The sequence below is a fragment of the Wyeomyia smithii genome, chromosome 3, assembly GCF_029784165.1.
Source record: "Wyeomyia smithii strain HCP4-BCI-WySm-NY-G18 chromosome 3, ASM2978416v1, whole genome shotgun sequence".
NCBI lineage: Eukaryota > Metazoa > Arthropoda > Insecta > Diptera > Culicidae > Wyeomyia > Wyeomyia smithii.
The window spans coordinates 147786479-147811215 of record NC_073696.1 but is presented as its reverse complement, the minus strand read 5'-3'; the positions used below and the strand labels follow the sequence as shown (position 1 = coordinate 147811215).

Here is a 24737-nt window from a genome sequence, read left to right as displayed (position 1 = left end):
CGAACTCTGCAGGTTGTCTATCAGAATTCAAAATCTGATAGATTTCCTGTCAGAGCAGGTGTACCTCAAGGTTCAGTCTTGGGTCCAGTCCTGTACAACATATTCACTTCAGATCTTCCTGATTTGCCTCCAGGATGCACAAAGTCATTGTTCTGCGATGACACAAGCATTTCCGTAAAAGGAAAAAGTCTTCGTGTCATATGCAGTCGATTGCAGAAAAGTTTAGATATTTTTTCTTCCTACTTGCAAAAGTGGAAAATCTCTCCCAATGCTTCTAAAACTCAAATGATAATTTTTCCGCATAAGCCTAGGGCTTCTTTCCTCAAGCCAAACAATAATCACGCTGTCAAGATGAATGGGGTTATTTTAAGTTGGTCTGACAAGGTTAAGTACTTGGGACTAATTTATGATAAAAAACTTATTTTCAAAGAGCACATTGAGAGTATACAAGCCAAGTGCATCAAATATACGAGATGTTTATATCCTCTCATTAACAGGAATTCTAAACTTTGTTTAAAGAACAAACTTTTGATTTACAAACAAATTTTTAGACCAGCAATGCTTTATGCTGTACCGATCTGGTCAAGTTGCTGTTCAACAAGGAAGAAAACGCTTCAAAGGATTCGGAATAAAATTCTGAAAATGATTTTGAAGCGTCCTCCTTGGTTTGGTTCACTCGAATTACATAGACTTACTGGTGTTGAACCATTAGAAGCTATGTCAAATAAAATTATTAACAATTTTCGACAAAAATCGTTGCAATCCTCAATTGCTACGATAAGCTCTCTTTAATAAGTTAGCAATTAAGTTAGTTGTAAGTTTACTTCCCCTTTTCTGACAAGTAGGTTTAAATCCCTACGAATGATAAGTCCTAACTGCGAAAACAAACAAATCCTAACAATTAAAATTACAAATTTCTAACAGTGTTGAGAAGTCACCATTTGTGATTAGACACACATACTCATTATTTACTAATATTTCTTATAAATACTTAAGCTACTAACAAATCCCCCCCTTTAAAAAAAAAAAAGTCGGGCCCGCGCATGTTAATATTGTGCGACTTCCACTTGCCAGCGGGTTGTACGGCTGAATTGTACGGCGCTCATACGCGCGTACGGAGGCAAATTAAATTGCGCTTGCTCATGCTTATCTTGTTTTATTTAAAATTATTCTTTATACTTCGTTCCAATTTATTCTTTACATGAAAATTTCTCATAGGGTTTAAGTCGTTGAAATTTTTCTGAGCTCTACTCTAAAAGAGACGAACTTTTTTCCGTTTTTTGGTTTAATAGATGAATATTTCACTGGATATATAATTGGTATTGGTCGTTTTTTTTTCGGCGTGCTGTCCGTCGTTTATTTATTGTATATTTCAAAAAATGTACTGCATCACGCTGTGGCGCGTTCCTAAAACTCATGTCGTCCGACGCAACATGTTGTCTAATCTATAGTCGGCTGTTATTTCTTTAAAAAAAGACAAATGCAAATTCGTAAATCTAGTCATAGTAACGCTTTATTCGGTTATTATGAACTTTCTCAAGGCGATTGCCGTTTTTTATTACTGTGGTCATTCCGCTTGGAATTTCGACCATCTCATGAGGTCCTCTCCACATTTTTTGGAGCTTTCGACCTGGTCCAGTCGAAACATGTTTTTCTAACACAAGATCTCCCCACATAGGTTTGAAGTCGTTGGAAGTCTTGTCGTAGATTAGCTTGCGACCTTCTTTACTTTTGATTAAATTGGCCTTCGCATTCGCATGCAGGTCATAAAAGATCTTTTCCATCTCTTCAGCATACGTTTTGTAGTTAATGTCATCTAGGTTTTTGCCTTTCTCCTAGAAAGGTATAGCAATCACTGGAAAAACCAAAGGTATAAAAGGGCTCCAAAGGGTCGAATCTCGTATATCAATCGACTTAGTTTGACGAGCTGAGCATTTTCTGTATGTGTGTGTGTATGTGTGAGTGTGTATGTGTGTGTGTATGTAACGCTCTCCCAAACTCACTCGATTTTCTCAGAGATGGCTGGACCGATCTTCATGAAATTAATTTCAAATGAAAGGTCTAGTTGCCCCATAAGATCCTATTGAATTTCATTGCAATCGGATTTTTAGTTTAGAGGTTATGTTTAAAAATGTGAAAATCACGAAACATCATTATCTCAGAAACTACTCAACGGATTTTGACAAAATTGATTTTAAATGAACGAGCTACTTAAAAAACCCTTAACTTTTGAGTTTCATGAAGATTGACTGTGTGGTTCAGAAGTTATTTGAAGAAACGTGTTCTGGAGAGTGTTTGATCTCACTCATGTTTCTCAGAGATGGCTGAACCGATTTCCACAAAATCAATGTCATTTGGAAGGTCTAGGTACCCCATAAGACCCTATTGATTTTTTTGCAATCGAACTATTACTTTGCCTGTTATGTTTAAAAATGTGAAATCCAGCTTTGAAAAGAAACATATTCCGAAGACTACTTAAACTCACTCACTTTTCTCTGAGATGGCTGAACCGATTTCCACGAAATTAGTGTCAAATGAAAGGTCTAGCTGCCTCATAACACCTTATTGAATTACAATGTAATCGGTCTCTTACTTTGTCTGTAATGTATCAAAATATGAAAATCACGAAACTTCATTATCTCAGAAACTACACAACCGATTTGAACAATATTGGTATCAAATGAACGGGCTAGTTAAAGGTTAATTGATGAATTTTATAGTGATTAAACACGTGGTTCAAAAATTGTGAAAAGAAACATGTTCCGATGACTTTTCAAATTCACTCGTTTTCTCAAAAATGGCTGGACTAAATTCAACAATCTTAGTGTCAAATGTAAAGTCTGGCTTTCCTATAGGTTTCCCGGGTTGTCTCTCAAACTCACAAGTAGAAAATTTCATAGCAATTTGATATGTGGTTTAAAAGTTATGAAAAGAAACGAAATTCAAAGACTATTTAAAACTGTAACTGCTTTGATCAAAACATATGGCCTCAACAAAATTTGAATTTGGTATTGTGCTATTCGTACGTTCCCGGTATTGCTCGTGATTGAAGTGTACGAAATTCAAAGTCATTTCTTTTCTAATTAATAATTTTTTTAACTTTTTGCCTTTCTCCTAGAAAGGTATAGCAATCACTTGCAAAACCGAAGATATGAAAGTGCTCCAAGGGGCCGAATGGCATATATGACTCGACTCAGTTTGACGTGCTGAGCATTTTCTGTATGTATGTATGTATGTGTGTGTGTGTGTGTGTGTGTGTGTGTGTGTGTGTATGTGTGTGTGTATGTGCAGATTTTTATTTTCACTCACTTTTCTCAGAGATGGCTGGACCGATTTTCATGAAATTATATGCAAATGAAAGTTACAGTTGCCCCATAAGACCCTATTAAATTTCATTGTAATTGGATTTTTATTTTAGAGGTTATGTTTAAAAATGTAAAAATCACGAAATATCAATATCTCAGAAACCACACAACCGATTTCAATAAAATTGGTATCAAATGAACGGGCTATCTTAAAAACCCATAACTTTTGAATTTGATATAGATTGAACATGTGGTTCGAAAGTTATGAAAAGAAACGTCTTCTGAAGACTGTTTAATTTCACTCATGTTTATCAGAGATGGCTGAACCGATTTCCACAAAATCAGTGTCATATGAAAGGTCTAGTTACCCCATAAGGCCCTATTGATTTTTTGCAATCGGACTATTACTTTGCCTGTTATGTTTTAAAATGTGAAATCTAGCTTTGAGAAGAAACATACTCCGAAGAATACATAAACTCACTCACTTTTCTCAGAGATGGCTGAACAGATTTTCAGATGAACGGGCTAGTTAAAGGTTAACTGATGGCTGCCCTATACGTTCCCATTTCATTTGATTATAATCGAACTAAGCAACCGTTATGTATTAAATTGGTAATAAAACAACGAAATTCTATTATCTCAAAGATTACACGACCTATTTGAACATAACTAGTGTCATACGAACGAGTCATCTCTCAAAATTACAAATAACAAACTTCATAAAAATTAGATATGTGGTTCAAACGTTATGGAAAAAAAAAAGAAATTCATAGGCAATTTAAAACTATACCTGCTTTGATCAATATATGTGGCCACAATATAATTTAAATGTGGTATCGTACCATTTGAATGTTTCCGGTATCGCTCGTGATTGAATTGTTCGAAATTAAGAGTCATTTATTTTATTTCGCTATTTCTTGAGCATTTACATTACGTCAAATTTCATATTTTATACTTCTATTACAACATCATTATTTTAGAACCCAAAAAGTGAATACACACTTATTGGATTGAAGCATCCATGTAAATCTATTTTTACAAATAATAAGTTTGAATGAGCAAGGCTGAGTCTGACCGCTAGGTTGATTAATTTAGGTTTTTCGTCTGTATGTGGAGGTCGGTATGCGTGCCGCACGTCCATATAATAGGTGGAAGGGAGTATAGCCCGTGGATGAGTTCACGGTAGTGTTATACTAGAACATAAAAAATGGGAGAAATTGATCCCATGTGTTAGGTTTTCCGCCGACAAACTGTCTTAAATATGTTTTCAGTTCGCGATTTGATCTCTCTACCAAATGAGCCTGTGGGTGGTATGGACTAGTTGTAATCTTTTTAATCTTCAAAATTTTGCACACATCTTTCATTAGCGCGCTTACAAAATTTGTGCCGTTGTCTGTAACTAGTTCTAACGGCGCACCGAATTTACATATATTATTTTTGACAAAAGTTTCCGCTACTGTATAGCTCTCTTGATTTTGTATTGGTGCAGCAACTAAGTATCTAGTCAAGTCATCTTGCATGACTAGGCCATATTGATTTCCATTATCGGATTCGGGTAACACCACGATATCCATATATAATTTTTCAAATGGCTCTGACGCAGTCGTAGTGATCTGCATTGGAATCTTGTTTGCTCTGCAAATTTTATTCTTTTGGCAGGAGTCGCACTGCCGTTCATAATTCTCATGTGCCAATTCTTTGGCGCATACGCCGTGCTCCAACATGTCCTCCTAAAGGTGCGTCGTGAAATTCTGTCAGAATCGTTTCTACCTGATCGCACTGCCGTTCATAATTCTCATGTGCCAATTCTTTGGCGCATACGCCGTGCTCCAACATGTCCTCCTAAAGGTGCGTCGTGAAATTCTGTCAGAATCGTTTCTACCTGATCCGGCGCTACTAGTGTACGCTCGCTATCAGCATTGTATAAAATAATTTGCTTCTCTAGCTTACTTGCTAGAAATTGAATCATTTGAAGAATCTCTTGCTGTTTGATTTTTCTAAATAAAATAAAATGAATGACCCCGGCAGCTTTCACGGTCGTGGAGCTTTTATCAAAACTTTCCAAAAATATTAAAAAGAATTTTCGGCAGTCGATTAATGAATTTCCGCAACCGTCTAAAATGAAACCACCTACATTCTTATCTTTTAAATTCAGTATCCCATCTTCTACATATTCCTTCAGTCCATGTGACAGCTGAGCAAGATCGCGCCAAATGACCTATGGTCGAATATCGACCATTTTCGATTTGAATGAAACTTTGCACACGTATTTGGCTTAGCAAACTGAACATTTTTCACAGGTGGAGAGATTTTTAACACCCATGAGTTACATTCTAAAAGGGCGTATGCCTTTTGGCATAGGTTTTATTCGAAGCATTGTAGCCTAGAAACCGTTGGTTGTATAGAAAAACTGTCTGAGAATGAGTTGTAGCGAATCAAAAATGCATCATGAAAAAATATACACTGTACAAAAAAATTTTTTTTGACCAAAAAAAAATTAAAAATAAACATTAAATTTCAATTGAAAAAAAAGAGTTGATTTTTTTTTCTATTTTTTTTAAACAAACCTGACGTTGATACGCAACTTTTAAAAGTCCAGGATGGAGAAATGAAAAAAAAAAATTTTTTATGATAGATTAATTTTTTTATGAAAATTCTTATTCAAACATTTTTAAAAATATTTGTATTCTGATGATTTTAAAAGATGCAGAGAGTCATTTTGAATCGAAAAGCTCTTGATAGCAAACATTCTAAAGGCATTGGTTTTCGAGTTATTTCTAATTTAAGCTCGAAAAATTATAATTTTTTAGGAAAATACACGTTTTTCTTAATTTGTCCATGGTACTCCAGTGAAAACCATACGTTCATTGGAATGCTTGATCAAAAATATACAATTCATTCTTTAACAACAAAACGATTGGATAAATAACTCAAGCGCTAAACCTTAGCCTATCTGCACGTTCCCCCTTGCCGAATGCTTTAAAAAAATATGTTTGTCGTGCAACACTACCTACTTGTTTACTAATAATAACTGTTTGTAAAGTACGCAACCAATAACTACTGGGTTACCTATAATATCTGTTTTCGTATATAAATACGATTGCACTACTCCAGATGTGTTAGTAACAGTTTGCATTTTGTGAAGATGAATAAAATGAAAATGGAATACACCAAGCCCAAATGCTGTAAACCCTTTCCTGATCATCGGTGCTCATCAAGCTTACGCAAACTAAACGAAAACGTTATTGCAAAATTAAAAATATTGAACAGTCAAGCTCATTTTAATACGTCTTTATCAATTTGTGATTCGTTTAGGTATTGGAAGCCACCATTCATGCCTTCGTTGTTTACTATTCAGAATCTAGAATACTTAAGAGTATCAGCTTCATCATAATATCGGAAGTACTCCATCATGATACTGTTGCGGTTCAGGTGTTAATTGCCAAATTAATGAGTTTTTTTAAAACAACAATAGAGTTGAAAAAAGGGATATTAATGTCTGATGAGGCAGCTCCATCAATACAATATAAAAATAGAAAAAAACTTTGCAAGTCTTTGCAAGTTCAAAACAAAATATAACGTCAATGCAGAGTGGCATTTTTTGCGACTTCTCGTGTTAAAGGCCCATGCGAAGCAATTGGTGGCATATTAAAACGAATGGCAGGAAATGCAAGTTTAGCTAAAGAACATGAACATCCCATTACAAGCGCAAAAGAATTGTATGTTTGGTCTAATCAGAAAAGTAATAAAAATTCATCAAAAATGTCATTTAGTTGGGTATCATATGAAGAATATGAACAAGGAGTAACAGAATGGAGCAATATTTTCAAAAATTCTATAATGATAGCTGCTACACAAAAGTATTACTCTTTTGTTCCGATTTCAAAAAATAAGATACAAACGAAGCTGTTTTTAAAATATGACGAATCATTTGCTTATGATGTATATGAAATATAAGGTGAAACTAGTTCTGTAAAGTATCTATGTCATAAAAAATATGTTCCTAAGATAATAAAACTCGAAAATAAATATTTGATTCTTATATATATTTATATCACTTAGAATATTTAACTCTTTTTTTGAGAACCGTTCGCCCAATCGTTTTGTTGTCAAAGAATGAATTGTGTATTTTTGATCAAGCATTCCAATGAACGTATGGTTTTTGCTGGAGAACCATGGACAAATTAAGGAAAACGTGTAATTTCCTAAATAATTATAATTTTTCGAGCTTAAATTAGAAATAACTCGAAAACCAATGCCTTTAGAATGTTTACTATCAAGAGCTTTTTGATTCAAAATCACTCTCTGCATCTTTTAAAATCATCAGAATACAAATATTTTGAAAAATGTTTGAATTAGAATTTTCATAAATAAATTAATCTATCATAAAAAAATAATTTTTATCTCTCCATCCTGGAATTTATTTTAAAAGTTGCGTATCAACGTCAGGTTTCTTTAAAAAAAAAATAAAAAAAAATAAACTCTTATTTTTTAAATTGAAATTTAATGTTTATTTTTAATTTTTTTTGGTCAAAAAAAATTTTTTTTGTACAGTGTATATTTTTTTTATGATGCATTTTTGATTCGCTACAACTCATTATCAGACAGTTTTTCTATACAACCAACGGTTTCTAGGCTACAATGCTTCGAATAAAACCTATGCAAAAAGGCATACGCCCTTTTAGAATGTAACTCATGGGTGTTAAAAAACTCTCCACCTGTGAAAAATGTTCAGTTTGCTAAGCCAAATACGTGTACAAAGTTTCATTCAAATCAAAAATGGTCGATTAAATTTTCGCGTATTTCCAGGCGATTCGAAATGATTTTGCTCAGCTGGTACAGTGTCTTAAGTTCTCTGTATGCTGTCCGACTATTCAAAATGACGATACGAGCTGCGATATTTCTCTCGTCCAATATTCTCTTCGAGACTTCCACTGTCTCGCTTGGTATCAGGTCATTTGATAATGCTTGTGAAAAATCCTCGTATGAAATGTCAACGAGCCGTTGCTCATCCTCATCTTCTACGACATCTGCAATGTCTATGGCACTTAAATCTTCAATTGTGCCATTCAAATCATCTAATGCGGTTTTTTGCTGTTCTAATAGGCGCTCCTGTTGACGCGTAATCATAGCTATTTGCCTCCGGGGTGCACTTTCTTACCCCTGACATGTCCCGTCAGACAGTCTTGATAAAAAATCCGCGACTATATTCTCGCTTCCTTGTTTATATCTGATGCTGCATTTCAAACCTCGCAGCTTCAGTCTCAGTCTATTTAGCGTTGGAGACGTTTCTTTAAGCCTCCAAATCGCTATAAGAGGTCGATGATTCGTGATAAACGATAAACTTTTGACCGAAAATGTAGTGTCTGAAATATTCTACGGCCCATACAATTGCCAGTAGTTCCTTTTCTATAATATGATACCTTGTTTCTGCACCTACAAGTGCCCGACTCGCGAATGCGATCGGCCGGTGCATTTTTCATTCGACAAGACGGCACCAATAGCATAATTGCTAGCGTCCGTCGTAATAACAAAAGTGTCCTTATAATCTGGCCGGACTAAAACAGGCTCTGTTATAAGCGCGTTTCTTAGGAACACGAACGCTTCCTGGCATTCCTTTCCCCACACAAATTTAGCGTCTTTCTTCAACAAATCATTGAGCGGTTTGCGTTTTTCCGCGATGTTAGGGAAAAATTTCCCGTAAAAATTTACTGTGCCCAAGAACGATCTTATACCTTTTACGTTAGTGGGCGGCTTAAGGCTCTGTATGGCCTGTATATTTGCATTTGTGGGCTAAAGGCCGTGTTTGTTACCACGAAAGAGAAACAACATGCCATCTGTGCGTCAATGATTGAAGCTAATCTACCCCTCGATGATCAACAACGATAATGAGCCAAATGTGAACTTTCGATTGGTAGCATGGCGTAACATCGTCTTCCGTCGACTCCCCTATAAAAGCCGAAGTGTGACAGGAGACACTCTCCCTTTTTGCTGTCAACTGCGACGTCATCAACAATCATCAACCATCATAGAGAGAAAAGCCGCAGAAAGTGAAATTTAATTATCATTAAAGTTATTAGTTATTAAAATTATATACAAGTTATACAAGAAAATTAAAATAGTGTTAATCGTAACCGCGAGTATACTTACCTGGAAATATCCGTACGCTACCTTGGGAGCCTGGAAGTAAATCGGTGAGTGATATTTACCTGCCCGTGCGCCGTCCAAATCGTCCTCCGGTGGGAAATTCTGCTGCTGCTCGCTGTGCACTCGACATTTTGGTCCTTCGAGCCGGATAGCGTCGAATCTCCGCTATTCCGGTAGTCCAGCGCCTAGTGAGTCGTCATCACGTTTCCGCCATATCATCCGCTGGAAAGGAACAAGGAGTTGTTCTACCGCACGCCATCATTGCTGCCTTTGGACGCCATTGTGCCGTTTTCTACTGCTTCTGGAACAATCGATTCAAGGCAAATTTACTGCCCCATTCAATTCAACTGGCATCGCCTACGGATTTGTTCCTGCTTATATTTGAATACAAGGCAAAACAACTGCCTCGAACAGGTGATTAAGTTTCCAAATTCTTTACTTTCATTTTGTGTGTCTACGCTGGTCCATTGTTCACAGAATTGCTACAATGTCGACCGAGCGCCGTATTAAGTCGCTGAAGCTGCGGCTCAAAAGTCTGGTGACGTCGCTCAATCACATCAAATCATTCGTCAGCAGTTACGATGAGGAAACGCATGCTGATGAGGTACCTGTGAGGTTGGAGAGTCTGATCAAGTTGTGGTCGGACTACAGTACGGTCCAGAGTGAACTGGAGACCCTTGATGAAACTGCGATCGATGCTCATCTGAAAGATCGGACAGCCCTTGAATCTGCCTACTACTCCGTTAAGGGCTTCCTGCTGGCCCGTAATAAAACTCCTATTACACCTATTCCTTCTCCTACTCATTTAACGGCGCAATCCCTTCCGTCGGTATCGCAAATGCGTTTGCCCGATGTTAAGCTCCCCATTTTCGATGGCAATATAGAGAACTGGATGAATTTTCACGATTTATTTGTGTCGCTGGTCCACTCATCGGCTAGTCTCTCGAGCATCCAGAAGTTTTATTACCTACGTTCATCGTTGTCAAATGCAGCTCTTCATCTAATTCAGTCAATCCCAATAAGCACAACCAACTATCCAGTGGCTTGGAATCTTCTCATGGATCATTACCAGAATACTAGTCGTCTAAAGCAGTCCTATGTAGACACTCTCTTTGATTCAACTTCATTAAAAAAGGAATCGGCAACGGAGCTACACAGTCTGGTAGAGAAATTCGAGGCAAATGTCAAGGTGCTGCATCAACTGGGCGAACGCACGGAATTTTGGGACATTTTGCTCATTCGTATGCTCAGTACTCGACTGGATCCGACAACAAGGCGAGATTGGGAGGAATATTCTTCGACCAAGACAGCGATCACGTTCAACGACCTGACTGCTTTCATTCAACGGCGCGTGAGTGTATTGCAATCCATTCAGGTAAAGCATATTGAAATGCCATCGTCAATCATTCCGAAGAAACCAGCTCAGCGTTCCGTTTCGAGTCACGGAGCCAACCAAACTAATGTCCGGCAATGCGTCATTTGTTCCGATCATCACCCTTTATACACTTGTGGGAGTTTTTCGAAGCTTTCGGTAGAAGAAAAGGAGAAAGAAGTCCGTCGCCATCAACTGTGCCGGAATTGTCTGCGAAAGGGTCATCTCTCAAAGGATTGTGCGTCGTCTAGCAACTGCCGCAAGTGTCGTGGACGTCATCATTCTCTGATCTGTCCAAATGATTCCTCTTCCTCGAAGTTCAAGTCTTCGAGCCCACAGTCATCGAAACCTCTCACTTCCAGTCCTTCTAGCGATCCTCCAACCACATCTGCATCTGCAACGGTTGTCGAGTCGATCAGTTGCGCGTCCGCTGGACACTGTCAGAAGACGGTCCTTCTTGCCACAGCCGTGATTATTCTCGTCGACGACAACGGAGTCGAACACATCGCTCGCGCACTCCTGGACTCGGGAAGTGAATGCTGCTTCATTACCGAACGGTTCTCGCAGCGCATCAAGGTGCAGCGAAAAAAGATCTACCTACCGATAACGGGCATCGGTCAAGCATCCACTCAGGCCAAGCATAAACTCTTCTCTAAGATTCAGTCTCGAGTTGGCGAGTACTCCACCAACGTCGAATTTCTTGTTCTGCCCAAATTAACAATCGACTTGCCAGCCACATCCGTCGACACTTCGACATGGAACATGCCTCCCAGCATCCAGTTAGCTGATCCGTCGTTCGACAGCACTAATCCCGTGGATATTATCATCGGAGCCGAAATATTCTTTGATCTGTTCAAGGTTCCTGGTCGAATTCCGCTCGGCGACAATCTTCCGGTGCTGGTCAACTCTGTCTTTGGTTGGGTCGTGTCTGGAAAGTCCACCATCAGTCCACGGACCGCTATTGTTGTCTCTAACGTCGCTACCATCTCCGATATTCACCAACTTATGGAAAAATTCTGGACAATCGAGGAAGATAGCTCATCGACAGCGTACTCCGTTGAGGAAGCAGCATGTGAGGAGCATTTTCAGCGCACCGTTACTCGCAACGCTGAGGGACGATACATCGTTCGCTTGCCAGTCAAGGAGGACGTGCAACGTCAGCTCACCGACAACCGACGCATAGCTGTTCGCCAGTTTCACTTGCTTCAAAATCGCCTACTTCGCAATCCCGAGCTTCACCAGCAGTACAAAGCCTTCATCGACGAGTATCGCGACCTCGGACATATGGAGCGGATTCATGACTATGACAACCCAGCAGTTCAACACTACTACCTCCCTCATCACGCTGTGATTCGCCAGGACAGCACAACCACCAAATTACGGGTAGTCTTTAACGCTTCAAGTAAAACACCCAACGGACCTTCGCTCAACGACGCCCTAATGGTGGGACCAACCGTGCAAGAGGACATTCGATCGATCACGATGCGATCTCGGATGCATCAAGTCATGATAATTGCCGATGCAAAGATGATGTACCGCCAAGTTCTTGTTGACCGTCGTGACTGTCGATTTCAGCTCATTGTCTGGAAACCATCACCAGACCATCCCATGGAAACGTACGAACTAAGAACGGTGACGTACGGTACGGCCAGTGCCCCGTTCCTTGCCACTCGAGTGCTAAATCAGCTCGCAGATGATGAAGGGCATCAATTTCCACTGGCAGCGAGGGCACTCAAGAAGGATGTCTACGTCGACGATCTCTTTTCCGGTGGCGAAACTATAAAAGAAGTCATCGAACTCCGCAAACAACTAGACGCACTCCTAGCAAAGGGCGGATTTCAGCTTCGCAAATGGGCTTCAAACGAAGAGGCAGTTCTTGAAGGGATTCCACCGGAAAACCGCGCTCTCCTCACTTCCTTTGACCTAGACCGCGACCAAGTCATCAAAACGCTTGGGTTGCATTGGGAACCAGCTACAGATTGTCTACGTTACAAAACCGACTTCCCACCCGACACAGAAAACCAGCCTATCACCAAACGGATTACACTCTCGTTGATTGCTCGTCTCTACGATCCGCTTGGCTTGGTAGGACCCGTCGTCACATCCGCGAAAATCTTCATGCAAAACTTGTGGACTCTAAAAACCGACGACGGATCATCTTGGAGTTGGGACAAGGAATTGCCAATCGACTATCAAACCCGGTGGATCGATTACAAGTCGCAGCTACCCAGACTCAACGAACTCCGCATAACTCGCTGCATTCTCTTGGCGAATCCGGAAACCATTCAAATCCACATTTTCTCCGACGCTTCGCAGCTTGCGTATGGAGCCTGCACCTACATCAGATCAACCAATGCATCTGGGAGAATCAAAGTTACCCTACTCACTGCAAAATCAAGGGTAGCTCCTCTCAAGCGGAAGTCAATTCCTCGACGTGAACTGTGTGGGGCCCTATTGGCAGCGCAACTTTACGAGAAGGTAAAATCATCGCTACAGCTCGACGCAGAATGCTACTGTTGGGTCGACAGCACCTTCGTACTGTGCTGGCTTCGGGCATCACCGTCTGTTTGGAACACTTTTGTTGCTAACCAAACTTCCAAAATTCAGCTCGCCACCCAGAACTGCTCGTGGAATCATATCGCTGGAATGGAAAACCCAGCGGATTGCATTTCCCGTGGAATCTCAGCCGACACTATCATCGACTTCGATCTCTGGTGGCAAGGACCTGAATGGCTTCGACAACCCCAAGCAAATTGGCCAATCTCTACGAATACACCCGATCAACCGCCTGAAGCATTGGAAGAAGCTCGTCGAACAACCATAGCTGTCCCATCGTTGCCAACTGAACCATCTTTCGTCGACCGGCTAGTCGGAAAATTCTCCAGCTATCAACGTCTCATCTGTGTCACCGCTTTTTGCTGCCGTTTCTTCAAAAATTGCCGAATACCGTCCAGTGAGCGCCCGAAAACTATCCTACAAAATAAGGAAGAATTAATTGGAGCGGAAAATCTGCTAATCGAATTGGTGCAACAACAAGCGTTTAACGAAGATTGGAAACAACTTCAACAATCGCAACCCGTGTCATCTAAATCCCGCCTCAAATGGTTCCATCCATTCCTCTCTCCAGAGCATATAATTCGAATCGGTGGCAGACTAGAAACCTCGAATCAACCGTATGATAGCAAGCATCAAATTCTTCTACCCGCTTCACACAGACTCTCGACGCTTCTAATCCAGAGTTACCATAAACTCCACCTTCACGCAGCACCTCAACTGCTTCTAACCCTACTCCGACAACGGTACTGGATCATAGGGGCCAGAAACTTGGCCAGGCGTTTGGTCCACAGCTGCATTATCTGCTTTCGAGCGCGACCAAGAATGCTGGAACAATTCATGGCTGGACTTCCTTCTTCGAGAACCATCGCGACTCGACCCTTCGCTGTAACAGGGATCGACTACTGGGGACCAATTCCGCTTAAGCCCACTTACCGCCGTGCTGCACCAGGAAAGGCCTACGTTGGTGTTTTTGTATGCTTTTCCACGAAAGCCGTACATTTGGAACTAGTTGCTGATCTCAGCACTCCGAAATTCATTCAAGCACTCCGCCGGTTCGTCTCTCGTCGTGGACTTTGTCGCGGTCGGTCGCAATTTTGTTGGAGCGAACAACGAATTACGGGATCTAGTCAGCAGAAAACCCCATGACGATGCAATCGCAGCCGAATGCAACCAACATGGGATTCGCTGGCACTTCAACCCACCGAGAGCATCTCATTTCGGCGGCCTTTGGGAGGCTGCGATCAAATCAGCTCAAAAACACTTTGTCCGTGTCCTCGGAACGCATACCCTTGCCTACGACGATATGACCACGCTACTGTGCCAAATAGAATCCTGCCTAAATTCCCGACCGATTGTACCACTGAGTGACGATCCTACCGACTTCGAACCGCTAACTCCAGGTCACTTTTTGACGGGATCCTGCCTCAAAAGTGTTCCAGATTCCGACCTCTCCAAAATTCCATCAAACCGACTCCGCCAATGGCACCTAGTTCAAAAGCTGTTCCAGAATTTGTGGAAGAGATGGCACTTGGAATATCTTTCTACATTGCAGCCACGTACCAAATGGTGCAATCCACCCATTCAACTACAGACCGGCCAACTGGTGATCCTTCGCAACAACAACATCGCACCGATCCAATGGCCAATGGCACGAATCCTTCAAGTTCATCCTGGACCAGACGGCATCGTTCGAGTTGTGACGGTCCAAACACAAAATAATCGCTATGTTTATCCGGTTTCCAAAATTTGCCTCTTACCGTTACCATCAGCTGCAGAGGAGTGAACACCGCCAATCAGTACCACCAACAACGAATCGCCTTGAAGCCTGCTCAAAATTGTGTTAATTACCGCCACAATCGTGAAATCTAAATTTATTCAGTAAAAAACCATCCATAATTCGACGCTGCAATTTCATCGGCAATCAAAACACTCATCCAGCTAAATTTCATCGATCGAGAAGTGACAGTGTGAATGACAAGCATCAGCGAGAAAAAGTTCAGCTTCGGTCGATCAATTGGAATGTCAGAAACAATGTTCCTGAAGGGGCCAGAATGTTCGTTACCACGAAAGAGAAACAACATGCCATCTGTGCGTCAATGATTGAAGCTAATCTACCCCTCGATGATCAACAACGATAATGAGCCAAATGTGAACTTTCGATTGGTAGCATGGCGTAACATCGTCTTCCGTCGACTCCCCTATAAAAGCCGAAGTGTGACAGGAGACACTCTCCCTTTTTGCTGTCAACTGCGACGTCATCAACAATCATCAACCATCATAGAGAGAAAAGCCGCAGAAAGTGAAATTTAATTATCATTAAAGTTATTAGTTATTAAAATTATATACAAGTTATACAAGAAAATTAAAATAGTGTTAATCGTAACCGCGAGTATACTTACCTGGAAATATCCGTACGCTACCTTGGGAGCCTGGAAGTAAATCGGTGAGTGATACTTACCTGCCCGTGCGCCGTCCAAATCGTCCTCCGGTGGGAAATTCTGCTGCTGCTCGCTGTGCACTCGACAGGCCGTTTTCACTAATGACATGACCCAAATATTCTATTTCTCTCTTTAGAAATTGGCATTTCGATGGTTCAATTTTCAAATTATGTTTACGCAATGCTTGCAGTATCTTACGCAGATTAACATTGTGATCAGCGATTGTGTCGCCAAAAACTATAATATCATCGAGGTAGACAAATGCTTTTACATCCCCGATCTCAAGCAAAACAGTATTCATTAGCTTTTCAAAAGTTGAAGGAATGTTCTTCAACCCCATTGGCATTCGCGTAAATTCAAAATGGCCTTTTGGCGTAGAAAACGCCGTTTTTGCCGCGTCACGGCGGTTTATTGGGACTTGATAAAAGCCCGATTTTAAATCGATTGAATAAAAATATTTCGCTTTCTCTACATTATACAATATCTCGTTGATAAGCGGTATCGGATATACAAAAGGTTTAGTCACCTCATTCAAAGCTCTAAAATCAACCAAGATGCGATACTTTTTGTTGCCGTTGGCATCTGGTTTCTTTGGCACGCATAGTACCGGTGCGTTCTAAGGACTTGTGCTGGGTTTTATTATGCCTTGCGCCTTCATTTCTTCGATTTTTTTATCTATGTGCCTTTTCGTAGCCTCAGGAAATCGGTATTGTCGCTTATTTATTGGAATGTCGGATGAAGTCTCGATTCTATGTGTTGCGGCGTCAGTAATAGTCAGTCTGTCGCCCTCAAAAAAGAAATCATCTGCATAGTTTTTTTGATTGTTTTGAATTCTGTGTCTGACAAATGTGCTAAGTCTAACACTTGTCGTAATTTTCTGATACGTTCCATTCCCCTTGGCTCCGGTTTTAGCTTGTGTTCCAATAAGCCACAATAAAGCCTTGAATCTAGATTTACTTCAGGCATGGATATTTCATCAATTTTTACTGACTCAATACTAGGCAGCTCGCCCTGGCTTATGTAAGGCTCTACGAAATTTATATTTCTCAGTTCGTTTTGTACCAGAACTCTATTTCTGGCTGCTACATAAACATGCCGGTTGAGAATTTCTTCCTTGGGCACACTCCATGGGCTCAAATCATCAGGACCTCTATTCCCGTGCTTCTTGAATACTATATAGTCGAAATTATTTCCTATCTGAAGCGTATGCTTCTTTAAAAATTCCACCCCGATTATCCCGTCGTGCGGCAAGTTTTCTAATATATGAAATTGTGTCGGGATCAAAAAGTCTCCGACTATTAAATCCAACATAATTGTTCCTAAGGTATGCACAACTGCTTGTCCGATACCTCCAAAACCGGTACATTAAAATGATTTATAATACGCGCATTTATCATATTCACACATGCTCCTGTGTCTAAAATAAGGTTTAACGTAAACCGAACATTCTGTCGAGCCAGTAGTGTAATCATTAAATAACCACTAACATCGTAATAGATTCGCTTAGCCACACAGACACTGTTTTTTTTTGTTCATCTATAATTTATTGGACACGGCACAAATACAATTTAATGTTTAACGGCGCCAATTATATCTAGTAGCTTACTTTCTAAAGTATCTTAATAACTAAAAGCAAATTTTTTATCCTCGCTGCCGACTACGAGCTGAAACTAAATGTAACTTAAAGCTATAATATTTTGCATTAAAAGCACTGGTTCACTGTATGATGGTTTTCATTGCCATAGGTAAGCACATGTTCCGCTGCTGGGCCAAGATATTACGGACTGGCATATTGGGTTGTCTCCCTCGGGCCTTGAGAGTATCGTGCGGGTTTGATTGCTGTTTCCGGATCCGGGGTCTTAACGTGTTCTTGTCGTTAGGCTGGATGCAGGCGGAACGGGGGTAGGACTAAACTGGGGCGTGGATGGATTTCAGGAAAACGTATATAAGGGACATGTAGGATAGGTCACGGCTCGCCAAGACATCACGAACAGGAACAGCCGACTGCCTACCTTCGGCCTGCAGGGAAGCTATTAATTTAGACCTGGCGTCACGGTGTACAGGGCATGACCAAACAACGTGCTCTATGTCGTGATAACCTTCACCACAGGCACAGATACCTCTTTCCCCGAGCCCAACACGACGGAGATGCGCGTCAAATCTATAGTGATTGGACATAAGCCGGGACATCACGCAAATGAAATCCCGACCTACATCCAACCCCTTGAACCACGGGTTCGTCGACACCTTGGGGATTATGGAATGTAACCACCTTCCCAGTTCCCCTCTGGTCCAAGCATTTTGCCAACTGATGATCGTATTCTGACGTACAAATGAGAAAAAATCATTAAAAGCAATTGGTCTTTCATAAATTCCACCGTTTGTTGCGCCCACCTTAGCCAAAGAGTCCGCTTTCTCATTGCCCGGTATCGAGCAGTGAGAAGGGACCCACGCTAAGGTAATCTGAGTAGATTTTTCGGATAAAGCACTCAGATGTTCCCGTATTTTCCCCAGGAAATACGGAGAGTGCTTAACATCCTTTATCGATCGGAGAGCCTCAATGGAACTGAGACTGTCCGTAAAGATGAAATAATGGTCCGTGGGCATTTTCTCGATAATCCCTAGGGTGTACTGAATTGCAGCCAATTCTGCGACGTAAACAGAAGCAGGATTATCAAGCTTATGGGAGACGGTTAAATTGTTATTCAAAATACCGAAGCCAGTGGACCCATCAAGAAGTGATCCGTCAGTGTAGAACATATTGTCGCAGTTGATGTTTCGATATTTATTGGAAAAAAATTTGGGGATCTGCTGCACGCGTAAATGATCCGGGATTCCACGAGTTTCTTCTATCATGGATGTATCGAAAAACACAGTAGAATCAGAAGTATTTGATAAGTCGACACGATTTGGAATATTCGAAGAAGGGTTAATATTATGGGACATGTGATTGAAATACAATGTCATAAAACGGGTTTGAGAATTAAGTTCGATTAACCTTTCAAAATTTTCAATCACAGGACGGTTCAAGACCTCACATTTGATAAGAATGCGAGAAGACAGGCTCCAGAAGCGGTTTTTCAATGGTAGTACTCCAGCTAAGACCTCCAAACTCATCGTATGGGTCGACTGCATGCGATACGCAAACAACGATGTTGTATTCGCTCCAGTTTGATCAAATGTGTGTTTGCTGCGGAGCGGAAGCAGAAACACCCGTACTCAATGACAGACAATATCGTTGTTTGGTAAAGCCTTATAAGGTCTCCTTGGTGGGCTCCCCACCATTGTCCGGTTATTGTACGAAGAAAATTCACTCTTTGTTGACATTTTTTCATCAGATACCTAACGTGACAACCCCAGGTGCCTTTAGAGTCGAACCAGACACCAAGATATTTGTGTGCCAAAACCTGAGAAATCGTTTTACCCATTAATTGTGTTTGAAGCTGAGCAGGTTCATGCTTCCTAGAAAAAACTACTATCTCAGTCTTCTCCGGAGAGAATTCGATACCTAGCTGTAAAGCCCAAGCAGACAAATTGTCCAAGGTGTCTTGTAATGGTCCTTGCAAATCGGCAGCTTTGGCTCCTGTAACAGAGATTACACTGTCGTCTGCAAGTTGTCTTATCGTGCATGAATTTGCCAGACATTCGTCGATGTCATTTACATAAAAGTTGTAAAGAAGGGGGCTTAAACATGAGCCCTGGGGAAGACCCATGTAGCTAATGCGAAAAGTTGCCAAATCGCCGTGCGTAAAATGCATGTGTCTTTCGGACAGCAAATTGTGCAAAAAATTGTTCAAAATTGGAGAAAATCCTTGTCGGTGAAGTTTACCCGAAAGAATGTCAATAGAAACGGAATCAAAAGCCCCCTTAATGTCCAAGAACGCAGACGCCATTTGTTCTTTGCGAGCATACGCCAGCTGAATATCTGTTGAAAGCAACGCAAGACAATCATTCGCCCCTTTGGCACGGCGGAAGCCAAATTGAGTATCTGATAGTAGACCATTTGATTCGACCCAGTGGTCTAAACGACGGAGTATCATTTTTTCCATCAATTTCCGGATACAGGATAGCATTGCAATCGGCCTATAAGAGTTGTGATCAGAAGCTGGTTTCCCTGGTTTTTGGATGGCGATCACCTTCACTTGCCTCCAATCCTGCGGTACAATGTTTTGCTCCAGGAACTTATTGAACAAGTTCAACAAGCGCCTCTTGGCATTGCCGGGTAGATTCTTCAACAAGTTGAATTTGATTCTATCTAACCCAGGTGCGTTATTGTTACAGGACAGGAGGGCAACTGAAAATTCTGCCATCGTAAAAGGTGATTCTATCGCGTCGTGACCCGGAGACGTATCGCGAACAAAGTTTTGCGCAGGAACAGAGTCCGGACATACTTTCCTGGCAAAATCAAATATCCACCGACTTGAAAACTCCTCGCTTTCGTTGACCGTTACGCGATTCCGCATTCTTCGGGCTGTGTTCCAAAGAGTGCTCATCGATGTCTCCCTCGACGTCTCGTTCACGAACCGACGCCAATATCCGCGTTTCTTTGCTTTAGCCAGGCTTTTAAGCTTGGTATTAAGCTCCGAATACCGTATATAGTCGTCGGGTATACCTCCCTTCTGGAAGGCCAAAAACGCGTCGGATCTTTGAGTGTAGACATCGAAGCACTCTTTGTCCCACCACGGAGTTGGAGGCCGCTCTTTGAACGTTACGCCGGGATATTTCTTCGTTTGGGCTTGCAACGCGGCGTCGAGGATTAAGCCCGCGAGGAGGTTGTATTCTTCAAGTGGTGGGTGATGTTGAATCGACTCGACCGCTTTTGAAATCATTTCCTCGTATAACTTCCAATCGACATTCCGTGTGAGGTCATACAGAATGTCAATTGGTCGCATGCGAGTTGAACCGTTAGTAATTGAAATAAGAATAGGCAGATGGTCGCTACCGTGAGGATCGAGGATTACCTTCCATGTGCAATCCAACCGACGTCGAACATAAGGATAGATCCAAAGCGCTTGGGTGCGCTGGAGGTTTCTGGATACGTGTCATTTCACCGTTGTTCAAAATAGTCATGTCGAAGTCATCGCAAAAGTTATAGATTAAAGAGGAGCGGTTATCATTGTAGGGGGAACCCCAAGCCACACCATGAGAGTTGAAGTCTCCCAAAATCAAACGTGGCGAGGGAAGAAGTTCTATTAAATCAAAGAGCAACCGTTGCCCAACCTGTGCTCTGGGAGGAATATATATTGAGGCAATACAAAGCTCTTTACCTTGTATTGTCATTTGACATGCGACAACTTCGATGCCTGGAATCGAGGGGAGGTTAATACGATAGAAAGAATAGCACTTTTTAATCCCTAGAAGTACTCCTCCATATGGGGTGTCTCGATCAAGGCGAATAATATTAAAATCATGGAAGTTGAGATCAATATTTGAAGTAAGCCAAGTTTCACAAAGGGAAAATGCATCGCATTTGTTTCTATTTATTAAAACTTTAAATGAATCAATTTTTGGTAAAATACTTCTACAATTCCACTGTAAGACAGAGATAGAATCCTTCGTATACGCAGATGAATTAGGCATCGAAGGATACAATCGCTGCAAGGAGGGGCCATTGGGCAGTCAACTGCTTCAAAAATGATCTAACTGTTGGGAGGAATGCTGTAAGAAAAATTTTAATTGGATTGGGTACATTGAAAGTTTCAAAAATCCAGTCCACAATGTCAGAAAATTTCACTAATCCAGAGTTTGTTTCATCAACTGGGAGTGCAAAAGGAACAACTGGGGTTTTAGATGTTCCTGGCAGTGCTGGGAACTCCTTCTGGGACTTTAAATTTGCAAGCCCAGGAGGAGTTTGCTTCGGTTTTTCCGCAGCACTGTTTGGTTTGTTTGTAACTTTCATTTCACTTTGGGAAATCTGAGGACCTTTTCGGGGAAGTTTAGGAGAGGAAATATTTTTCCTCTTTCTAGACGCCCCAGGATTGGCATAAGTTGTTCCCGCTGGTGAATCGTCAGAATCGGTTTCATCAGAGGACAACAGATCAAAGGGGTTCGATGTTATGGTAGAAGTGGTCACGGTCTTCTTCAGCATCTCAGCGTAAGATCGCTTTGAACGCTCCTTAAGTGAACGCTTGATTTTATCTCTGCGCTGCATGTATACCGGGCATGTGGAGAGCTCATGCTGATTTTCCCCGCAGTGAATACATTTTTCAGCATTTACACTGCAAGAATCGTCCGCATGAGTTTCTCCACACTTGCTACATCGTGCCTTATTGCAGCAGTAGGCGGCTGTGTGGCCTAGCTGCTTGCAATTGGTGCAATTCATAACACGGGGTACATACAATCGCACAGGCAGACGAACACGATCGATCGAGACGTGGCTAGGGAGAGCAGATCCGGCAAACGTAACACGAAACGAGTCTGACGGAGTGTACACTTTTGTGCCGTTGACAAGAGACACAGACCGCAATTGCTTGCAATCTATGATCTTTACTTTTACGTCGTGACACAAAGCATTTTTGAAGCAGCCAAAACCGCTTGCCAAGATACACTCGACCGACAGACTCGAATCGGTTATGACACCGTCGATCTCCACGTCTCGTGCGGGTATATAAATGCGATACTCGCGTGTGAAAAGCTCGGAGCGAACAATAGCGTTGGCCTGTTCCTGGTCGCTGACCACGACACTGAGCTTGTTGGGTCTGACCTTGGAGATTTCGGTCACGGCCTTGTACCCCTCCGTCAGGTCTTTCGAAATCTGCAGGATGTTTAACGGTTTCGATTTCGGTCCTGCTTTTGGCCGAAAGAAAACAGTAAAGCTGCCCTGAGATCCGTCCGGGTAAAGCCTGGGGCGAGGGGGACTGGAGAATTAACAGAGGAAGGCTTGGCAGGAGGGATAGGGTCGGAGGGGTTCGGGGATGGTGGCACGGGAGGCGAGGGATCTACATCCATCGCGCTAAATCTAGCGCACTAGCGCCGACAGAACACGTACCTGTTTACTTCTCCTTTCAGCAGGGTTGGTTGTCCGAACGGTCGAAGCTGCAGCCGTTACAGCCAGCAGCACCAATACAGCCAGCAGCACCAATACAGCAGCTCCAAACAGCCGCCAGCAGCGAGCCGGGTGTGTGATCACTCAGCACAGCGACACAACTCGCTGTCAACTGTTGGCTTCTTCTTTTTCCTCCTTTGTGTTGAGTTTCTCGTCCACTGCTGTAGCACAAATCACTTAGCAGCCAAATCGGCTTACGCACCAGCAAACAGCCACGATGCGAAACAGTTGCACAAAGGCGGGCGACCTCGAACCTTCACTCGACCAGGCAAACAATGCCAATACTTGCTCGCGCGTCTTTTGTTTTATATTCTATCGGAGCGATCACCAAACACATCCGATACTGATGCGTGTTCGGCACAGAATGACACAGACACTGTTGTGTCTTATGTGATTACACGCGGTCTCCCAATCGGAAATTTCTATATTGCTGGGTTCTTCGGTACATCTCCGTCAGTCAACATTCTCGCATATTTCTGCCAAATCATCATTGAAATACTCCCGCGCAACAAGATCCATGGTACCCTCTTTTTGGCAGTTGGCGTAGTTCCCTCGGCTCCGCCGATGTGTATGTGCCGTGTAAAGGCTGTCCCTCAATCGATTGTCATAGTCGTGTCCTCTATTATTATAATTGCTATACCTGCGATTGATATTCTTACTTCTTCTAAAACGCCTGTTATTACAACCGGCTCCTGTGTAATTAATCTTAAAAATATTTCTGTTTTGATCATGCTGTCCAAGCGCAGCACGTTGTTTTTCGATCCATTCTGGGCCCCGTATACGATTTTCTATTTCAGAAATGTGATTACCCTCATGGTAGTAATCTTCTAAGCTTTCTAGCAGCACTTCAAACTTCAATGCTTGTTTGCCTCGAGCAGCTTCTTTCAACACGGTGTCACACAGGCCTGCTATAAAATGTAATCGGAGACTCACTATCATGCATGACTTCGCAGGAGTGTTTTCGTAGGAGTCTATTTGCTCTTTTAATTTTAATATTTTTTTTCTGCAATCAGGGAAGGTTTAATTCACTTCCTGTTTTTACGTCTCTATTTGATTTATAAGCGCTCCAATATAAATTTTATCATCAAATTCTTTGACCAAATTTTGCTTGACCTGTGGCCATGCGTTCGCTTTGATTCGATGTATTGCGGCAGCGGCTCTGCCTTTTAACTTAAATAAAACAATGTAAACCAGTGGAGCATGAGGTACTCTTAACGAGCCTCTAAATTCCGGGATGCACTGCATGGCATCCTCTTTTGGAAACATGTACTCCATTGTTTCCAGATATTATATTTCTCCGAAAAATATTTTTTTTAAATAAATGTGTAAAAAAACTTCAAATTCAGTTGTCGTTTGTTTTTCTTTAAATTTAAAAATATCTATCATTGAAATATCTATATCTCTTCTTTTTTTTAAGTTTAGTTTGAAATATATGTATAATGAGAAAAAATTAAAAGGTTAGTTGTCGTTGTACTTTTGATGACACAGAAAGGTTATTTACCAAAAAGAGTCGGAGAGAAACAATTCTCTTGTCCGATTCTTCGTCTTGTCCTTGTCAATCCTAACACTTCTAGTTAATTAGTTATACATTTGTATCTTCCGTCTCGCTCAATTTACTCGCGGACAGGCGTCACTTACTCAATCGTAAATCGTTCGGTATTTATGATTATTATTATTATTTTAGGTTATTTGCCATGTGGCCGTCACCGCTTCGTTCTCATCGGAAACGGAGCGTCGCATTTCGACTTCGAATGCTATAGAAAAATAATAAAGTATCGTTCTCCTGAAATAAGTAGAATTGCTAAGTGCTTTGAGAAATGCTTATTAATCATACATGTGCGGCTATTATTTCAGAACCTGTCTGTGAGAACGGA

At 41.5% G+C, this 24737-nt stretch overlaps 1 protein-coding gene across 1 annotated transcript; it reads left to right on the top strand.

Moving 5' to 3' along the window:
* Nucleotides 1-9939: 9939 nt before the first annotated feature.
* On the top strand, nt 9940-15163 carry LOC129728676 (uncharacterized). The gene is made up of 2 exons (XM_055687127.1): nt 9940-14352; nt 14423-15163. The coding sequence occupies exons 1-2, from the start codon at nt 9940-9942 to the stop codon at nt 15161-15163; spliced, it is 5154 nt and encodes a 1717-aa protein (XP_055543102.1).
* The last annotated feature ends 9574 nt before the right edge of the window (nt 15164-24737 follow it).

Excerpts from the sequence above, each read along its gene's own strand:
- LOC129728676 (XM_055687127.1), top strand. The coding sequence starts at position 9,940 with ATGTCGACCGAGCGCCGTATTAAGTCGCTGAAGCTGCGGCTCAAAAGT. Across the intron at positions 14,353-14,422 it reads AGGCCTACGTTGGTGTTTTT|CACTCCGCCGGTTCGTCTCT; the intron begins GTATGCTTTTCC and ends AATTCATTCAAG.